The sequence below is a fragment of the Ochotona princeps genome, chromosome 2 (assembly GCF_030435755.1).
Source record: "Ochotona princeps isolate mOchPri1 chromosome 2, mOchPri1.hap1, whole genome shotgun sequence".
Lineage (NCBI taxonomy): Eukaryota > Metazoa > Chordata > Mammalia > Lagomorpha > Ochotonidae > Ochotona > Ochotona princeps.
Window position 1 is genome coordinate 32,430,483 of NC_080833.1, and position 21,420 is coordinate 32,451,902.

A 21,420-nucleotide genomic window follows, 5' to 3' on the forward strand; every position below is an offset into this window, starting at 1 on the left:
GCCATGTATATGGACACATCAGGTAGGGGTTCTTTGGGTCACCATGACTAGGCTGCAGTGCCTACCTGCAGGTATGGAGGCTAGGGATAGGCCATACTGGTGGCAATCAAAGCTGGGAACAGGCCTGGTAGGGGATCTTTTGGGACATTCCTGCTATGCCACAACATCCACCAGCAAATGAGAGCCAGGTCTGGGGGTGGGGACACATCATCTGCCTGTTCACACGGAAACCGTGGCTGGGGAGCTGTCTGGGTCTGGCTAGGCTGCAGCACTCCCCTGCACCCTTGACAGCTGGTCTGGAGCAAGCCTGAAGGGAACCTCAGGGGTTTTTCTACTAGGCCACAGCACCTACCAGTATAAGTAAGGTTTGGGCCTGCAGGTGGGCCGGGCAGGGTCACAGAATTCACTGGCACACATGTGGACCGGATCTAGGGGCACCCTGGCCTGGGCTGTACTGCAGTGCCTGATGGCCCACAAGAGAGGCAGATCTAGGGATCAACTCAGGAGGGGCTCTGAGGAGTCAGCTCTGATGTGTCCATTCAATCCAATCTCCAATCTCAAGGAACACCACATGAAAGCCTGGTCTGGCCTTGGATCACATGTTGTGGGATTGGGTCACCTCTGTCTGTTGCTGACTCTGTGTAAAAAGAGACAATTTTCTGGGATGCACATGAAAGACAAGACAGCCAGCCTCCCTGATTCAAGAGGACCTTGAGTGCCTTACCAAAAGATGGAATGAAGAGCAGGTTGGACAACGCTACAGGCCAAATTCTCCAACAAGCATCTAAGGCTATGTGGTACCTTACACTTGGCATAACAAAGCCAACAACATCTCAGAACAATTCAGACTACTCAAGTAACACCCTCAGGATGCTCTTCCCCAAATCAGAGTCCCTAGGATGAAATGAGCGGACCTTCTCTGCTCCCTGGTGCTAAAGTGATCTGGCAGTAAGGAACAGTGTAACACCTCCCCTCTCCCCACAGTCACAGGAGGGAGGGCAGGGTCTTTTTTCTCAATGCAACCCCCCTCTAATCCTTTTCCATTCCACCTAGAGAAATGTATTGAGTCTGTAATCTTCTCACCTCTGTAACATTTAAAAATGAATAAATTTCTTTATAGAAGGTCAAAGGAATCAGTGAGGATTCAAATATAGGTCCTTCTGAAAGGACTGTATGCTCTTTTCTCTATGGCACACGGTGCCACACAGGAATGCAGGCAATGCTGCACTCCATTCTCTCTTCCCTCTCTGCCTCTCCCTGACAATCACTACCCAACAGGGAGGTGAGTTGATCTGAGAGCAAAGAAACCCACTGTTTTGTTTCGTTTTGTTTTTTTAGTCTGAAAGACAGAGATGAAGCAAGGGGACTGGCATAAGCCTTCTATCCACTGGTTTGCTACCTAGATGGCAACTTCTTCTGCGTCTCATGCGTGGGTGCAGGGGCCCAAGTAGCTGGACCATCTTCCACTGCTTTCTCAGAAGTGGAGGGCCAAAACTCAAAGGAAAGCCCGTATGGGATACTGGTGCTGCAAATGGGAGTGTAATTCATTGCACATCACCATTCTCTCCATTCTCTTTAAGCACAGACAAAATCAAGAGTTCAAAACAAAACTTGAAAGGGTTGCTGAATTCTCTATGCTGCCACAGTAAATTCTAATCAAGAAAAATCTCCAGGTAAACCTGTATAATTCACAATCATAGGGTTAAAGCAAGGAAACACAAAATGATGCAGATGAAAAGGGCTTTGGTGGGAAATAATACATAAGCCTCTAATAACAAAGGACAGATTCTAATTCAGGTTAGACAAACCCAAGCCAAGAGACAAAAACTTACCAGAATTACAGGATACCTGTTGTGGAGGTGGGGGTGCCTGATGTGTTAATGTCTGGTGCTGATGGTTCGGATGGTGCTGTATGTGTTGATGCGGAGAGGGATGTTGGGGGTGGGGGGACTGTAGCTGGCTGTGCTGCTGCGAATGCGGTGCTGGGTGCTGGGGACGTTGCGGATGTTGTGGTAAACCATGTGGTCGGTGAGGCGGATGTTGGGATGGCTGTGTGTGCATCTGAGGGTGGGGCAGTGAGACCTGTGCAACTGAATTACTGCCTGTGGTATTGAGGCCACTGCTGTTGGACAAGCTGCTTTGGCTGCTGTGTGGATGAGAGCTCACGGTACTGCTAGGAGAGTGCTGATAGGAACAGGAGGTGTGGGATGGCTGGGAAGATTCAGAAGGGATGTTCATCAAACCTAAAATAGAGCAAGATCATTTATGGTCAGATTTTAGCTACAATTTATGACAAATATTCAAAATACTAACAAAGATGTATGCTTTCAAGAAGCAAAATTAGGTCAATTACACAAGTGTTTATAAAACATCTGACAATAAACACCATTCCCTATTCTTGAATAGTACACAGTAGGAAATAGTCAACTGCAAAATACAATCAATAAGATTATGTCCAACAGGGTGGATGTTACCTAGTGGCTAAGATATTTACATCCCATATTGAAGTACCTGGGTTTAACACCTGATTTAGGCTCCTGACTCCAGCTTCCCGCTGACTTGGAAAGGCAGTCATGAGTGTGGGTGTAAGCACCTGGCTTCTGCTGGTGCGGGTGGGTTCATGGGACCTGGGGGTACAGGCTTGCAGTAGACCTGGAGAAGGTGCCAGCAGGGGCGTGCAGGGACTTGGAGGCTCAAGACCAGGCAGATGGAATGAGCCTGGGTTAGCATGTGTTAGCATGTGGTGTGCTGGTGAACCGTGCTTGGGTCTTGGATGAGCAGAGGGTTAGGGTTCCAGCCAGCATGCATGCCAGAGGACCAGACCTAGGGACAACCTATGAGCTGGGGTTCCTGGTATGTGGACAGAGCTCCAGGTCAAAACACCACCCTACCAGAAGACTGGGCTTGGAAAGACCAGGCTGAGGAATCCATGCATTTCTGGTTGCAGGGATTGTGGATTGCTCAGGGAAGAGGGTATGGGGACGTGTGGGAAGGAGGACTGCTGAGGGAGTTCATTGAAGATGAGAAATGACTTTTGGGGGGACTTCCAAGGACAAAACCACTATATTGGTAAGTAAGGGAGGCAGCTGAGACTCTAGCAGGGAAGCTAGAGGACTTTTCTGGATCAGACCAATGCACCCACCAATTTGGGAGAAAGGAACTGGGCTAATTAATATTGATCACCACCAACCACCATCCTCCAGTGATAGGGGACTTACCTGGCAGAATTAGAACATAGTACCAGCCAGTAAGTGCCGGAAAAGGGGATGGGTAATGTTAGGCTGAGCCATGACACCAACCAACACCTTGGAGAACCAGGTCTACGAGCAGATCCTGTGGGGAATATGTGAGCTCACCTCTGTGGGACTGCAACATCTGCTGGCTTCCTCAAGAGCTGGAGGTGGTGATGGGCTGAACTAGGCATAACTAGGGAATCCACCAACAATCATGAGTACCAGGTTTGAGAACAGGCTAGGCTGTAGCATCCTTAGGCACAACCCAAGAATAGGGAATAGGGTGGACTGGGCTGCAAGATCCATCAGCACACATTAAGGCCAAAACAGAGGGGGCACACTGTATCCCGAAAGATACTAGCAGCCACTGGCAGATGTAAGATCTGGGTCTGGGAGTGAGCCTGATGGAGGAAACTAGGGAACTCCCTTAGTAGACTGTAGCTCCTGCTGGTGAGCGCGTGATTCAGGCCTGGGTGTGAGTCGGGCTGGGTAAGGCAGCTCCACTTCTCAACAAGTGTGTGGGCTGGTTCTGGAGGAAGAGGTGGACTAGGCAGGCCTGGCCAAACCTTAGCACACTGGCATGTGCAGGAACCACAATGGAGTATGGGCATGCTCTGTTAGGCTATCATACCTACTAGTATGCATGAAAGCCAAGGATGGGGGTTGACTAGGCAGGCCTAGGCTGCAGCACCAACCAGTGAGGGTTGGGACTGGAATGCGCTTGGAAAACCAGGCTGTAGTATCTGATGGCAAAGGTCAAGACAGGGGATGGGCTATGCCAGGTTGGGTCACAGCAACTACCAGCATGAACAAGACGTGTGGCTGGGAGTAGGCCTGACATGGAATTAAGGGGATAATCTTACACCAGCTGGGCTGTGGTTCCTACAGGTGAACACAAGAGCCAGAATGGGGGCAGCAAACTGGGTTAGACATGACTACAGTATACCTTGGCATGAGTCTGGACTGGGTCTGAGGTATGCCACACTGGGCTAGGCTCTCGCACCCACTGGCGCTCATGAGAGCCAAGGTGGATGTAGGACAGGCAGGGCTAGGTCCCAGCATCTGCTGAAACATGCAAGATCTGGGTCTGGGGGTGAAGCAGGCATGGCTGGGTTGCAGTACTCAACAATAAGAGCCAGAATGCAGGGGGGCCAGTTGGGCAAGGCCACTGTTCCTGCCAGGACAGGAGGTGGGCCAAATCAGGCTGGGTCAAGGATCTGCTACTGAGAGGTGATCTGATAGAGGAAGTAGGATTGAGTCCCTGTAGGTGAGTGCAAGAACCAAGGCTGGGAGCAGCCCAGACCAGTTCATAGCACCCACTGGCAGATTGAGAACCAGGAATGCAGTGCAGGACAAGCCAGGCTGGCCTGCAACACCAGCCAGTTCACATTAGGGCCAGGACTGGGGGCAATCCATGCTAGCCTGCAGCACTCAGCAGCATGAGCTGAACATGGGGGCAGGCAATGATATCCATCAGCTAATGCTGAGGTGAGGTGCGCCATAGCAGACTGGGCCATAGTACCTACAAGCACAGACAACATTCAGGGGAGAGGAAAGGGCAAGTATGAGAACTGGGACTGGAGGCAAACTAGGCTAGCAAAGCTACAACACCCATTGGCCTACATGTGAGTTAAGTTAGGGGGTCAGCAAAGCTGGTCTAATTAGCCATATCTGCTGATGTATATACAAGCCAGAGTTAGTATAGGCTTGTTTGACTTTGTCACAGCATCAACTGGCAAATGCTGGGAATGGGTGCAAGTCCCTGTCAAGGCAAACTGCAGAATCACCTGGAAAGTACATGATCCGGGATTGAGAGTGGGCCTAGCAGAGAAACTGGGCACTGCTTGATGGGGCAGCTTCCACTGGTGAGCATGAGAACCAGGACTGGAGGTGACCTAGCTGGACATATGGCAGCACTCACCAGCGTGTGGGCTGGACGGTGGGGTTGGTGGGGCTAAGCTAGGCTGCAACACCTATTAGTGTACACAAAAGCCAAATGGGATGCAGGAAAGACTGGACCAGTCTGCTGCACATACCGGCATGCGCAGAAACCAAGGCTGGGGGCAGGTCTGGTAGGGTTACTGGGGGTCACTCTTATTTGGCTGCAGTTCTCGCTGGTCTAAGTGCTGGCTGAGTGTGTGGTTGGCAGGGCTGGGCTGGGCCGCAGCATCTACTGGTTTACATAAGAGACAGAGTTGGAGACACAGCTGACCAGGTGACTGTGGCCACCAGTGTTTACGTAGGTTGATGAGGGTAATGGAGTGAGCCAGAGCTCGCACTGGCTGGTACACACAGGAGTCAGGTCTAAGGTCACCTCTGGTGAGGTTTTTCTGGTGATCCCACCAATTGGACTCTTGGACTCAGAACTTCAACCAGGGGGGGAATCAAAGGATCTATGGTCTGACCATGGAGTGCATGTATCATAACTGGGCCTTTTTAGTTGCTGAAGATGGTGTAGTGGACAGAATGTCCAGATGCACACAGGGGATATGGCAGTCTTTTGGGGCCTGCAGAAGCTATCTGGTACCATAGCAAAGGATGGAAGGTAGAACAATGGACAGCTCTCCCAGCCAAGCTTTGATAGCAAGTATCTGGGAGAGTGGAGACTCTAAGGTAGACTATGTCAGCCAATGGACCTTAGAAGGATTTCCTCAACCTTGGAGCAATGAAATCAACAGCATTTCAGAACTACTGAAACCACTTGAGCAGTGCCCTCAGAATATGCTCCACACTGGGGACCCTGGGATGACAGCGGGTGGCCATCCCTATTCCAGGTGCTGAAGCAGTTAGGATGCTGGGTGCAGCTTCTGCCATTCTCTCCCCCTCTTTCCCCAGGTACAGGAAGAAGAAAGAGAAAATTGGAAACAATGGTCTCATCAACCTTCTCCTATTCCTTGACCCTTCCCATCCCAATCAGTGGTCCACATGGGCATGTATCTGCTCAACTATGTAATCATAAAAAATAAATTGAAAAAAAAAAAAAGCCAGTCATGATGACTCCAGCAAAAGAAGCCAACCACACAAGAAACCTGGATTGAGTTCCTAGATCCCAGCTTTGGCCAGGTCCACACCTGTGGACATTCAGGGAATAATGCCAGCACAGAGGATTGCTATCTTACACATTTTTTCTCTCCCTGGCCTCAAATCAATTAAAAATGTATATACGTTCACCAACCTAAGCAGCATACTTCTATACACACAGGATTACAGGAACTCTGCTGCCTGCTCAGCTAGGAAGAGGCTGGGCATACAGAGAAGCATTCCTTGAGGAGACAATATTGCAGTTGGGATTTGAAATTGAGTAAAAGGGAAAAAAACAGGGAAAGCTTTGGGTCACACTCAGGATGGTCTCTGCAGGAATAATGACCAAAGCTTTAACAGAAAAGGGGTACGGGAAATGAAGCTCAGTTATTTGTTATCTTTGACCACTCCAAAAACGTGAAATTCAAAGTTGGCTAGGTTCCTTTAGATAAAGCAAAAGCAAAACTGCCATCTCCTCCATTCATCATTGCTATTATGGAATATTTCTGAGATATCTAGAGTTTAAGGTTAGCAGTAGTACCACAGTAAGAGACTAAAGCCTCTGCATGCCAATCATACTTGGGGATGCAACTTAACCTCTCTGAGCCACAATCACCAAGTGTAAATGGGCACAATGAAAGCACACACTTCGCAGATGTGTGGTGAAGACTGAACAACAGTGCAAGGTCAAGATGAGCTCAGTAAATATGTTGCTATATAACAATCTGACCAAAAGTGTTAAATGCTAAAAAATAACATATGTAAGGTGTGCCGGGAGTTGGTAAATTTTACTGCAATATCTGGTTCTATATGACTGGAGTATTTTCATATTTCAAAGGATAGTCCATACATACAATGTTTTGCAGAATTAATGACAAAGAATTTAATTAGGTGGAGGGGAAAAAACAACTAGAAAACAGTATCAACCACCAGAAAAAAATCAAACTTTCCACACAGGTAATACAACTGTTATACTTGTCATTAATTGTAAAAATGTACTTGAGGACATTGTAAAATAAGCTTAAAACCTATAACAAAGTTTTATAGAGAGAAGAAAATAAAAATTCTGTGCTGCCCTGGAAAATTGTCATCAACAGGGAATTTGTTAGGTTGTTATATAAGATGAAAGAAAGCCATAATTTCATTATCAATTTCAAATGAAATCCTAGCATCTTATGAAGGAATCAGATCTCATCTAAACAAAAAGTTTCAATCTCAAATTATTTTCATGCAAAACAAAAATATTTCCCCAGAAGCTCAATATATAAATCAGACAAAGCTGCTTTTGAAGAGACTTACTGATTTTGTTGAAAGGCAGAGTTAGAGAAGGAGAGATAGCTTTGCTGGTTCACTTCTCAGATGGCTGTTAACAGGCAGAGCTAAGCAGGGCTGAAGCCAGGGGGCCAGGAGCCAGAAGCTTCCTTTGGGTCTCCCATGTGGGTGTGAGACACAAGCACTTAGGCCATCCCTTGCTGCTTTTCTAGGCTAATCAGTAGAGAGCTGGATCGGGAATGCAGCAGCCAGGACTCAAACCTCCTGGCTCCAGAATGCTGCTGCCACAGGTGGAGGCTTAACTCATTAAACCATATCACCAGCCCCAAAGCTGCTTTTCTTGAAGTCAGGAGAAGGAAACATGTTAGACCTCCTCTTTTTCATCTGTACATTTCTCCGCTACAACCCAAGAACTTTATAAAAGCCAAGGGCTCTACAGGAAACAATCTGAAAGCCACCAATCAATCTAACACATATTCTTAAAAGATTCAATATTTTAAAAATTTTTTATTCAAAAGGCAGCTTTTACAGAGAGAGCAGGAGAGACAGGGAGATCTTCTACCCACTGGTTCACTCCTCAAATGGCCACTCAATCTCTGCTGTATAAATAAGGATAAAGACGATAACAGAAGTGAAGCTAGCTCAGCTGATCTTACTGTAGAATCTGGACTAGAACATAGAATTCCTACCAATGCTCTTCTTTAAATAGTATAATAAAATGAAATTACAAACTTCAGAAATGATACCACTGTTACTTCAAAGTTAGGCTGGACTTCTATAGCAAACTCTTATTCTAATCAGTTCTTATTTATGCTTTTAGGTATAGGAAACTTACAATAAAAATTATCTTATTTTAGTCGGGGGCCAGTGTTGTGGTATAGTGCATGAAGTCACCACTGGCATTCCATATGGGTGCAGTTCATATCCCAGCCACTCCACTTTGTATTCTGCTGCTTGCTAATGACTGGGGAAAAGCAGCAGAAGATAGCCCAGAGGGAGACCTGGAAGAATCTCTTTTGATTTTGGTCTGGCTTCATCCTGAGCAACCACACTGGTAGTAAACCAGTGGATTGAAGATCTGTCCCTCCTTATAAATATGACTTTCAAATAAATTAATAGGTCTTTAAAAAAAAAAGTATGTCACTCCAAAACACTAACCAGAAAAAGCCATTCCTGTAATGTTACGGACATTTATATATATACATGTGTATATGTATAGAACATATATAGAATTTTCATATCTGATTAATGTATTAACACGTATACTGTGTAAGGATAAGGATTTTTGTTTATCCTGTTTAGCACTTATGTGTAAACAGATAACCTCTGAATTGGATGGCTTAAATGTTATGTTTCTTCAAAATTCTTATTTGAAAGAGCTTAAACTGAGAGATGAATGGTATTAAGAAGTGAAGAATGGGGCCCGGGGCGATAGCCTACTGCCTAAGGTCCTCACCTTGAATGAGCCAGGATCCCATATGGTCATCAGCTCTAATCCCTGAAGTCCTGCTTCCTATCCAGCTCCCCTGCTTGTAGCCTGGGAAAGCAATCAAGAATGGCTCAAGGCCTTGGGAACCTGCACACGCATGGGAGACCTGGAAGAGGCTCTGGGCTCCTGGTTTCAGATCGGCTCAGCTCTGGCTGCTGTGGCCGCTTGGGGAGTGAATCGACAGACAGAAGATCTTCCTCTCGGTCTCTCCTCTGTGTATACCTGACTTTGCAATAAATCTTAAAAAAAAAAAAAAAAGAAAAGAAAAGAAAGTGAAGAATGTAGGCGGTAATCAAGCGTCAGGAAAAAGAGCTTTGGGGGAACTAACAGCCCTCTTTTCCCTCTCCATCCCTGCTGACACATGAAAACACAGCTAAGATATCATCTGTGAAGACCAGAACTTCACTGGACACTGCATCATCCATACCTCAAATAACTTTCTGGTTTTTATAAATTATGAAGTTTAAGACTTGTTTATTTTGAAGACTCATTTATTTGAAAGTGAGAAAGAGAAAGAAATTTTTCTATCTACAGATTCACTTCCCAAACGGCCTCATCAGCCTGATCAGGGCCACGCTGAAACCAAGAGCCAAGAACTCCATCCTGGTCTTCGTATGAGTGGCAGGGGCCATGTGCTTTGGCCATCTTTCACTGCCTTCCCAGTTATATTAGCAAGGAACTGCATCAGAAGTAAAATCGTTAGGGCCCAAATTAGTATGTTATTGTAATATATAGTGCATCTCAACTAGAATCACTTTAAATATTATAATCTGCTACAAGTATGTTGCATGAAACAATGACGCACTAGCCAGTGTGTTCATGTTCGGTACTATATCACATCCCATAGCTACCTTTTTGTTAATATCACTAAGAACACTAGCTACATTTATTTCGTTAACATTCACCACTCAGATTTCACGTGCCAAATACACTAATGAAGCATGGCAATCTTTCCACATGCTACTGATACCATGTCAAAATCCCTCAATGCATCACTCCAGGACGCCCTAATGATTAACTCAGGCCAGCACACAAGACGGAATTTATCTGCCACATCTATGCTATGTTATACACAGACAATAGCAAAATAGTGTAATTATAAACCCTTGATTATGATGATAATGTTCTAAGGTTAAGGAAGTAGAAGAGCTGTTATATTACAATTAAGAAAAATTTTTAACAAAAACTTGTGTTACCATAAAAGCATGAAAAGCACTCACCTTGTTGACTAAGTGACTGCTCAAAAACCGATTTATAAAGGCTCCGAAATGAGGCACTAAGATCTTCAAAATTGTATTCTGAGAATAGCAGTTGCTTGTCTCGCTCTGGAAGATTGTACTGCGGTTGCTGCTGAGGAGTTAATGACTGAGACACCGGCTCTGGATGGTTTGTCACCTAACATTAATGGAAAACACAACTAATTCAGTGGCTCTAAATTACAACTAGTTTGTTACACAAAATATACAACAGAAACCCTTAGCATCAACACTTGAAATCAAAGGAACTACTTCTCTTTGGTTTCCCATCCTTTGCCTGGTTCACATAAAGGACAGAGACCAAAATTGTTTACTTGGACTTTGAGAAACTACAGAAACCTAATTCCAGGTCTGCACTTCATGGAAGAGGAGAAATAAGGGCAAGGAAGGCAAATGCCAATGCCTAAGATTACATAGGTAGGTGATGGGTTGGGACTGAAATCTTACAGTTTCTATGGAATCTTATCACTGTTTCTACGGAAGCAACTTCATTTCAAAATCCACTACACTATGAAGACACCAACATTTATTACATTCATTTAATATAAATTCTAGTATATAAGCCAGGTGTATATCAGTGCCTCATCTAACAAGGAGCTTTAATATGCCTATGCCTGTTTCTAAGGACTTTTTTTTTTAAAGAAATTGAAGGAAATTAGAATGTGATTTTTTTTTTAAGAGTCTCATCAGGAAGACAAAATAGATCAGGCCCTTGAGCTTGCAGGACACTTTAAAAACCTATTAAAAAGCACCTATACAATAAGAACTCAGGGGCAGAGATTACGGCACAATGGGTTAAGCTACTGGCTAAGATGTTGGCATCCCATATGAGTACTGGTTCAAGTACCAACTGCTGCGCTTCCAATCCAGCTCCCTGCTAATACACCTGGGAAAGTAGCAGAAGCTGGTTCAAGTGCTTGGGCTCCTGCTACCCACATGGGACACTGTCATGGAGTTCCAGGCTTCCCAACTTCAGCCTAGCCCAACCCTGGTTATTGCGGCCATCTGGAGAGTGAACTAGCAGATGGATGCTCTTTAACTCTGCCTTTCAAATAAATACATCTTAAATAAAAAATGGAAAAGAAAGAAAAAAGTGTATCTTTGAAGGTAGCATAGACCATCGATAAAAGATGATTAGTCAAAATGTCTTAAAGACCTGTGTTCGCTTCGGCAGCACATATATCAAAATTTCTTAAAGACCAAAATCATATAAAAATTGGTGGTAAACTTTTTTTAAAAAAATATTTCCTTTTGTTGGAAAGGCAGAGCTACAGAGAACAGACAGAGCTCCTTCATCCGCTGGTTCACTCCCCAAACAGCTGCAACAGCTGGAGCTGAGCTGATCCAAAGCCAGGAGATTCTTCCAGGTCTCCTCCATGGGTGCAGGGGCCCAAGGACCTGAGCCATCCTCAGCTTCTTACCCAGGCCACTAGCAGGAAGCTGGACTGCAGGTTGAGCAGCCAGCACTTGCACCAACCCCCAGTGGGATGCCAGCACCATGGGCTGAGGCTTAGCTTACTACATCAATGCCCTGGCCCTGGCAAACTATCTTTTAAAAATAACTGTTTTGAAATCATAGGATTCCAAGGTAGATAGCCACAGGCTACCTTGCACGCTGCCATTCTCAGCTGCTTTCCTAGGCCTGATGAATGGAACTTTCTACCCTTTTCCCTTAGAGTACAACTGCAGTTTGCAAAAACTGCTTAGCTTCAGGAGGAAATTGGTTTTTCCACAACACTGATCCTCTACTTGTGGAGTGTCATCTGGATATTCTGGTTTGGTATTGAGTGGGAAACAGATTTGATACCATATTGATCTAGCTTATAGTATATACTACATGTCAGTCAAACAGATTTAGATACTCACAAATCTTACACAGACTTAACACTTAGTCTGTGGCAGTATTAACACTGTCTCAGTCAATGTGGGCTCAATCTGTGGGCATGTGACTAGTTGGCAGGAGCCATCACACTGCTGCATAAAGACTATCTGACACCTTGTTAAATGAAAATGGCCATCTAAGACATCTAGCTTTTAATAGGTGAGTTTAAAACTTCATCCATTTTTTTGTGAAACATATATAATAATTCTCATTCCTGTTAACTAATTCTATAAATGCTTCTTCAAATTTTTCTTTTATTATATTTTTTGACATTGGACTCTTTCTAGAATCTTTGTACTGAGATTAAAAACAACTTAAAATCATCCAAATTTAACAAGCTTAGTTAACATGCTTCAATGATTCAAGTAGCCTTCTTATACGATGGCTTCCTTAGTCTCGAATTTGAGCCACCTACTGATCAGTTACATACAGAAAGCAATCCATATTCACAGATCAAAAATATTCGGAAAAATAAAATTTTGTCTATACAAAATACCTAGAAACTTTTTCTCATTATTCACTAAATATGTAACAGCTACATATATGGCAATTACATCATATTAGATATTATAAGTGATGTAGAGCTGATACAATGTATACTGGATGATGTGAACAGGTTCTATACCAACATACATCACTTTAGAAAAAAAGGACTTTAGCAATCTCAGGTTTTGGTTTCCATTAGGGTCTTGGAACTATTTTCCCAATAATACCAAAGGGATGATTCATATCATCCCTCCACCCCCACCCCAGACACATGAAAACAAGGGCAAGATATCAGATATCAAACAGTCAGTTTTTTTTGGACTTCATATATGAATGAAAGCCTGGCTGGGTGTAAAAGGCATTGTTTGAAATCTACGCCCTCCAAAACTCTGCACATTGCTGCATTTTTGCCAGGCACTCAATGTGACTAAGAAAGCTCATGTGCATCTCCCTGCATGTTAACTTTACAAGAGAGAATTTCTGAAATCTTTAAGAAGGTCCAGCATATTTCTAAGTAGTTTTTTCCAATTAATTTTTCCTAATTCAATTTCCATTCATTCTGCAAACCGCTTTTCTACCAGTTCCTCTGGTTTCTTTTGCAGGGACGTCTATAATTCTCAGTTCTTTGTATTCACTGTGACCTTGTACAAATTTTGATTCCCCTTTTCCTTCTTCATTCTGGGGAAAAATGATGCATTTTTATTGCTAAACCACAGACCACAGTGCTGTAGTATCAAATTTCTTTTTTCCTACATCCAGTATGAATTTCAATTTTGTTGTTTTTGTGCCCCTTTTGTTATTCTTTTATTTCAGACCCCTCTTTACATATCAGGGTAGTTCAAAAAGGTTCATGGAAAAACAGAATGAAAATATTGTTTCTTTCAGTGCAAAAAATTTTGAGACCATGCCTAGTTTTTTCATAATTCATGTATTCCAGTATGTATTCAAAGTACCCTGCAGCTTTGTGTGAGTTTTTTCCCAGTCACTAATCATGGAACAGACAGTGATATTGTGAGATCAAATTTTCACTGATTAACAGTGTGATGTGTAGTCTGTCTCTGTTCTCTGCCAGTGCTAATGCCAGATAACCCCAAGAGTCATGATCCTATAAGAGGTAACAAATCAACACAGAGGCAAGGATACTCTCACACAGGACTTTGGAGTAGGACTCGGCTTTCCAGACCAAATCTGGAAATAGCAGCGTAGTTATCAACTGAGCACCAGTCTATAGCAACTTTTGGAGTTGAAAGAGATCTAAGAATCTAGACAAGTCAATAACTACATCTTTTAAATTCCTTTCCTAGAAGTGTAAGCAGATCACCTAATTCTAAACAATTTTTTAGTCCTCTTTCAAATTATTTTTACTTGGAATCAGAATAGACAGAATAAAGTAGAGCAAAATGAGAGGTTTCAAAAAGTTAATGGAAAATAGAAGTGAAAGAATGCACATTTCCAATGAGCTTTCAAAGTCCCCTTAAATGTAACATAACACAACTACATATTTGCATGTAGCTTAATGAAACAGAAATAAAAAAACAATGCATAGTTTTTTTAAAAAATTTATTTCTATTATTTTAGGCACTAAATGAATACCAAATAAAAAAAGTTAACTTCTCCAAGACTTACTGGTGTGTAATTATGTATACTTCCAACACTGTTCAAATTAACAGATGCCAAACTCTGGTCTGAGAGACTGTTGTTAAGGCTACTGCGTGGGCTATCACTGCCATCCTGATCAGTGCTGTACAATGCCACCTGGAAGAAACAGACAAACAAATGACTTAGGAGCTGCTCTGAAGCAATAACACAGAAATACAGCAGTGTAGGGACAGAGCAAGCAGACAGAACTGCAGTAGTGAAGGGAGAGCACCAAAGAAGAGCCTGCTGAGAATGTCTTCCTGCTGTGCACCTGCTCAGCTGTGTTTGTGGGTAGCTGTATTTCCTCTTCATTTCCAACTCCACGGTCACTATGAAATAGCTTTTTAAACACACTCAAACTAAAGGACATGTGTGTATAGAGGCATATATATTTATTTGGTTTATTACTAGGTATGATTAATTCAAAAGCATTTAATGATAGAATTATAGCAGATTTTTAAACTGTCAAATATTTCTAAACTACATACATTTATTTTATTCATGTTTTAAGAAAAATTAATGTCAAAACCTTAGTCGAAAACACACATATACCCTTACATTTTTTCCTTAAATTTTTTTTATTACTTTCCAAGATATTATAGAATAGGGGTTCCTTCCTCCCACTACCTGGTGTTATGATAGCACAGTCCCTCATTTCCCAGTTATATGCTTAGCTTTCTGATATTTGAATGTAATATGACATAGTAAGTACAGGAAAAGGTAGAAAATCTAGTAGTATAACTTAAAGGTACATTTCTAAGTTTCGTTAAAACTGTATTTAAAAACAAATAAGCGTCATAGTCTTTATAACATTGAAATTGGAAACTTACCTGTCTAAAACAGTTTCAAAATCATAGGCAAAGACATATTAAAAATAATATGCTAAAATTTACATGTATGTCAAACTTTAACCATAGTAAACTAGTAGGACTAGAGATTCCTGAAGACTTTGATCACTGATTTTATATGTATATTTAAATTTTTTATTTATGTACTTGAGAGGCAGAGCCAGTAGGCTCCCATCTGCAAGGCCATTCTACAAATGACAGACAGTGCTGGGACAGATACAAGAAGCTGGGAATTCAATCCAAGTGTACTAAGCTCAATCACGTGAGTCTGCACCTCTGCTTCCCAGGATCTATACTGGCAGGAAGCTAGAGTCAGGAAGCAAAGAGGGAACTGAGCCCTAGTACTACATTATGGAATGGGACATCTTAACTCCCAGGTTAGATGCTCACCCAAAGAGTGTGTGTTCTTAAGTGCTTTGAATTTGTCAGAATAAACGTCATAGTTTTTTAACTGCAAATCAATAAAATATATTTTTAAAACAAATAGGCTTTCGAGGCTCTGTTCAGGTGCTACTACCAACATTCCTTTTTTCGGCCTACTTCCAGAACAATAATGAAACTATTGGAAATGTATAGACAATGGGTTGCTGGACTGTCTGACATTGTCTGTACCAGCAATGCTGGGATACACTTAAACAGACTGATGGAATTATGACTCCTTATGAAGGACTATGTTATTGTAAAAACATGGGGAAAATCTGTTGGGGGTGGGAGTTGGGGGGGAATCCCAGTCTATATAAAATTGTACCACAAAACTCAAAAATTCAAAATAAAAATTTAACAAAACATAACTGGTTCTGTGGTTTAACTAATCTGTAGCAATTCTTAACCATTATCAGGTCATTACCACCTTGAGATCCCAGTAAGAAATCAAAAAGACAGTACCTTTTGCGTAGTATGGTTAAAAAATAGCCAATGAAATTAGTAGCCAACTAACCATCCTGTCTCTGGTGAAGATGAGTATTTATGCTTAATGTTCACCAACATTTGCAGAAACAAGTTCGGTATATGCCCTCTACAGCTGAGGCAAAGCTGAGCAGTCCCCCACAAATATTAACAAGAAATATTTTATTTAATAAATACATGAAAGAAAAGAGAATAAGGAAAAAATCAGAGGAAATAAAGGAAACTCAGGCAAAGTTTTTTTTTTTTCTTCTGGCAAATACAAACTTTCTGGTGAATTTTGTAAAACTCAACCTGATGGGTTCCTAGGAATAATTTAAAATGCTCTATCCATCTAGAAAACTCCTACATATAATTTTGAGAGAACAGCAATACTGTTATTAAAATGTAACATATAAAGTGTGAAAAATTATTTCTCACAGAACAGGTATATTCATGTAATTACTACACTAATCAGTACAGAAAGGCAATTCTCAAAGTTTGGTCTTAGACTCATGCTTTGATTTTTTTTTAAATGTTCTATTATTTGACAGGCAGAGTTAGAGACAGAGACAGAGACAGAGACAGAGACAGAGAGAGAGAATCTTCCACCCACTGATTTAGTCCCCAAATGGCTACAATGCCTGGGACTGGGGCTGCACTGAAGCTGTGAACTTGAGTCTCCCACATGGGTGGTGGGGGCCCAAGCACTGCTTTCACAGGCACATTATCAAGCAGCTGAATGGGAAGTGGAGTACCTGGAACTTGAAAAGGCATCCATAAGGAATGCCAGCACAGCAGGTGGTAGCCTAATTCACAGTGCCACAATGCTGGTCCCATTCTTTTTAGTCTTAAATTTTAAGAGGCCAAGGAACTTTTGTTTGTGATATACAACAATAATTAGCATACTAGAAACTAAACCTCAAAATATTTTTGATTAGTTAACTCATTTAAGAATAACTAAACCCAATTACAGGTTAACATTTTAAAAAATCCATTGGGAACTAACAAGTGGGAAGAGTAGCACAGTTTCACATTTGTATGAATCTTAAGGTCTGACTTAATAGAAAACCAATGAAGTCTCATATCTGCTTTATATTCAACCTGCTGTAATGTGTGTCTGGAAGTACTGGAAGGAAATTTGTTTTAAAAGAGGAACTCTGGATGGTGTTGGATACAAACACCATAACATGACAACTGGCTCTTTAAAAGGGATTTTTAGTTACAATATGGAATCTGAAATCATGCCAAACATTTCAGACTCTATTCCATGAAAAGCCATAGCTCTGTCTTGTACCATGTCAAGAATCACTTAACTATCCATAATTCAGATTTTCTGAATGTTGTGGTGCCTCATCATACCACACTAAAAAAGTTACACCTATTTACATTATTCCAGGCTCAGAGGAAAAAGCCTTTTTTAAAGACTGTACAGTTACCAATCAGTCCTTTGCAGTGCATATAAATTTTCTCAAGATGTATTTTTTGTTTGAAGTCCAAATGTGACCATTGGCAAAAAATACTGCGATTTTACTTGAAATGACAGTTACTTTGTTCTTTTTTTTAAGATTTATTTTTATTGGAAAGTCAGATATACAGAGAGGAAGAAAGAGAGGAAGATCTTCCATCTGATGGTTCACTCCCCAAGTGAGCGCAACAGCTGAAGCTGAGTCAAGCCAAAGCCAGGAGTCAGGAGGTCCTCTGGGTCTCCCACTTAGGTGCAGGGTCCCAAGGCCTTGGGCCATCCTCGACCGCTTTCCCAGGCTACAAGCAGGGAGCTGGATGGGAAGCAGAGCCACCGGGATTAGAACCCGCCCCTTTATGGGACCCTGGGGCATGCCAGGCGAGGACCTTAACCACTACGCTATCGTGCCAGGCCCTACTTTGTTCTTTTTTAAAATTTATTTATTTTTATTAGAATGGCAGGTATACAGAGAAGAGGCAAACAAAGGGCAAGATCTTCCATCTGATGATTCACTCCTCAAGTGGCCGCATGGCCAGAGCTGGGCCAGTTCAAAGCCAGCAGCCTGGAGCCAGGGCCCAGGACCCAGGAGCTTCTTTCAGGCCTCCCACATGGGTGCAGGGTCCTAAGGCTTTGAGCCGTCCTCGACTGCTTTCCAGGGCACAAGTAGGAAGCTGGATGGGAAGTGGGAATGCTGGAATTAGAACTGGTACCCATAGGGGATCCCGGTGCATGCAGGGTGAGGACTTTAGCCACTAGGCCACTGCACCGGGCCCTACCTTGTTCATTTTTTAATGAAATTGGACAAATATCCAAATTAAATAATCACTATGAATTCTTAATAGTGATGTGTGAATACAACTGTTAAGTTCAGCTTCCAGCTCCAACAATTGCATAAATGTTTTTCCTGGAGGTAACCAATATACTTTGGTACACAGAAGTCCTTTGTGCATATTGTACATCTCATACTTGAGAATATCAACAGGATGAGTATTAATTTTTCCTGTTTCACCACGGATATTTGCCCCAAACTAGGCTGTATGAATACAGTGACTACCAGTATAGTTAGTTGTCAATGTTTTGATTTGTGTAAGGTGCTGCAAGCTTAGCCACCATTACTTTTGTTCAATCAGTGCAGATTCAAATATGAAGGGAAGCATATGTAATAGGAGGGCAAAAAAAGATAACAAATTTATGTTACCACAAGAAGTTCCTGAAGCATCCCATCTGAGTTTCAGTTTTGGCAGTTTTTGCAGCTCCCTGACAGCACACCTGGGAAAGCAGAGGATGGCCCAAGTGCTCAGCCAGTGCCACCCCTGTGGGGGACCAGGATTAAGTCTCAGGTCCTTGGCTGCATCCTGACCCAGCCTTGGTTTCTGCAGGCATTTGAGGAGTGAACCAGCATATGCATGAGTATCTTTCTTTCTCTTACTTGTACTTCCTTTTCTCTAACTGCCTTTCAAAAGACAACAACAACAAAGAGTAAAAATTTGAAATCCAGGCAGTTTTTCATAATACACATTTTCCTTAAACTTTCTGAAGATCCCACAAATACATGGATTTCAATTCTTTTGCAGTAAAATAAGCTTATCTTTCAATTTCATTTTCTATTAATGGGCAAAGTTTTATCTCATAAACTCCCTAGAAAAATGGCTATCTGGACATTCACAGGCCCACTCTTAGAGTCAGTCATTATCAGCATTCCACAAGACCTATTCAGACACTCTCCCGATCATTAGTCACAAGTGACTAATAATCTCTCCAGCATCTCCAAGCAGTTTTCACTACATGGACTTACATAGCTACTGACTGATTTCCCTATCTTCTAGTTAACTAAAAATGGAATCACACAATGTATGATTCCTTTTCCATAAAGCCTTGTTTTCTATTGGTATTAGTATCTTATTTATTTCCATTCAAAAAAATGATGTCTTTTCCAACTGTGATTTTCACTTATTAATCACACTTACATCTCAAAGTAATCAGAAATTGATTTTTGTACATGGAAAAAGTCATTTTCCTTTGACCTAACACCACCTATTGAAGTACATCACTGAATTGTTCTATAAGTTTGTCTACAATTAGGCCAATACCACTTTTCTGAATGCAGGACTTACTCCTCATACTTAGTAAGTCCTTGGGCTCAGTGCTACGGCTCAACTGCCTAAATCTTCCACCTTGCAAGCGCCTTCTGTTCTGGCTGCTCCACTTCCCATTCAGCTTCCTGATTGTGGTCTGGGAAAGCAGTTGAGGCTTTGGGCTGTCCTCGACTGCTTTCCCAAGCCACAAGCAGGGAGCTGGATGGGAAGCAGGGCTGCAGGGATTAGAACCAGTGCCCATATGGGATCCCAGGTGTACAAGGAGGACCTTAATCACTAGGCTTTAGTGCTGGGTCCGTCACATATTTTAATAGCTTTCAACATAGCTCATTTTCATTTTTGCATACTGACAAAGAAGTTATAAATTTTTCTTTAATTTTTTTTTAATTTTACAAGAAAGGCAGTTACAGATGGGGGAAAAAAGGAGATCTTCCATCTGCTGGTTCACTTCCCAGATGGCCACTATGAACAGTCTTGAGTCAGAAGCTAAGAGTCAGGAATTCCCTGCAGGTCTCCCAGACAGGCGGAGAGATCCAAGTATTTAGGCCAACAACCAATTGCATTTCCAGACACATTAGCAAGAAGCTGGATTGGAAGTGGAGTTGCAAGGACTTCAAAGAGTACTCATACAGTATACCTGCTTAATCTGCTGGGTCACAACACAAGCCCCTAAATTTTACTGACTGTGACTAATCTACAGGAGTACAATCAATCTACAGAATAAAACACTGACCTATTAGAGATCTTCATTAATTCTAAACCTTCCTCTGTAGAGTCTTCTATCTGAATATAACTACATCATTTATGAATAATGACTAATCTCTGGGTTCTTTATCTTCCATTTATGCAACATATTCCGTGTGTCTTTCAGTTTCTCCATGAATACAGCTTTAATATTATCTTAATGTTCTTTTCTAAATGAATTTCATCATCTGTACCATTTCTGGGATAGTTGTGACTTTCTCCATCTGATGGGCTATTTCTAACCACTCTGAGGTGATTGGTATCAGATCCCTAGTATGATGAGTTTATCTGGCTTCATGCTGGATATTCTTGTGCTGCTATAAACAATCTTGAGCTCGCTCATTAACTGCAGCTACTGGATATGCACTTTCTATTTCCAATTTATTTTTATTACTTTTGACCTTGAATTTGTTTTGCTCTTATTTTTCCAGATGCTTAAATCATCAACATTAATTTTGACTTAGTTTAGTATGTGAAATTAAGGCTTCCACTTCATAAGCTTTGATATTTCATATTTGTGTTTTTCATCTTAATCCAAAATATTTTCTGATTTGTATCATGATTATTCTTTGATCCCTGGGTTAGTAATAATGATACGGCTTAACTGATAAATTTTGGTGGATTTTCTTTTTGTTGTTACTTCTACCTTAATTCTACTCTATTGGAAAATATATTCTGTATACTATTAGTCTTCTGAATTATGCCAAGATGTCCTTCATTACAATTCAGCAGAGATTGGCATAAAATGTTTAAGTGACTATTCCATGCATACTTTAAAAGTGTTTATCTACAACCACTGGGTGCAACATTCTATGTCAGCTGGGGAAATTTCCTAATTTTATGGTTCACTCTTCTGTGTGTTTGATGGAATTTCATTTGTCCTTTCTGATTTTGGTGTGCTTGCTCTATGAGTCAGAGAGAGATGTGTTAAAATCCACCACTACAAGTAAGGACTTGTCCAGTTCTCCTTTCAGTTCTGTCAGCTTTGAGGCTATGTAAAGTATATATAAATTGAGTACTATTATATTATCTTATCAAAATTACCCTTTTCATAATAAAATCTCTATTCTTGGTAAGGTGTCTCGTCTTTTCACTTAAGATATTCCTC

The 21,420-nt window shown here is 41.8% G+C and overlaps 1 protein-coding gene across 3 annotated transcripts in view; it reads right to left on the minus strand.

Annotated features, from left to right (window-relative positions):
* The window catches only part of FOXJ3 (forkhead box J3), a 134,272-nt gene that overhangs the window by 12,417 nt on the left and 100,435 nt on the right, over nt 1-21,420 (minus strand). For all 3 annotated transcript variants that reach the window (XM_058679716.1, XM_058679720.1, XM_058679710.1), the window contains 3 exons: nt 14,266-14,394; nt 10,236-10,410; nt 1,833-2,243 (listed from right to left, as the gene is read on the minus strand). In XM_058679716.1, coding sequence (XP_058535699.1) covers nt 1,833-2,243; nt 10,236-10,410; nt 14,266-14,394 — 715 coding nt within the window. The remainder of the gene's footprint in view (nt 1-1,832; nt 2,244-10,235; nt 10,411-14,265; nt 14,395-21,420) is intronic.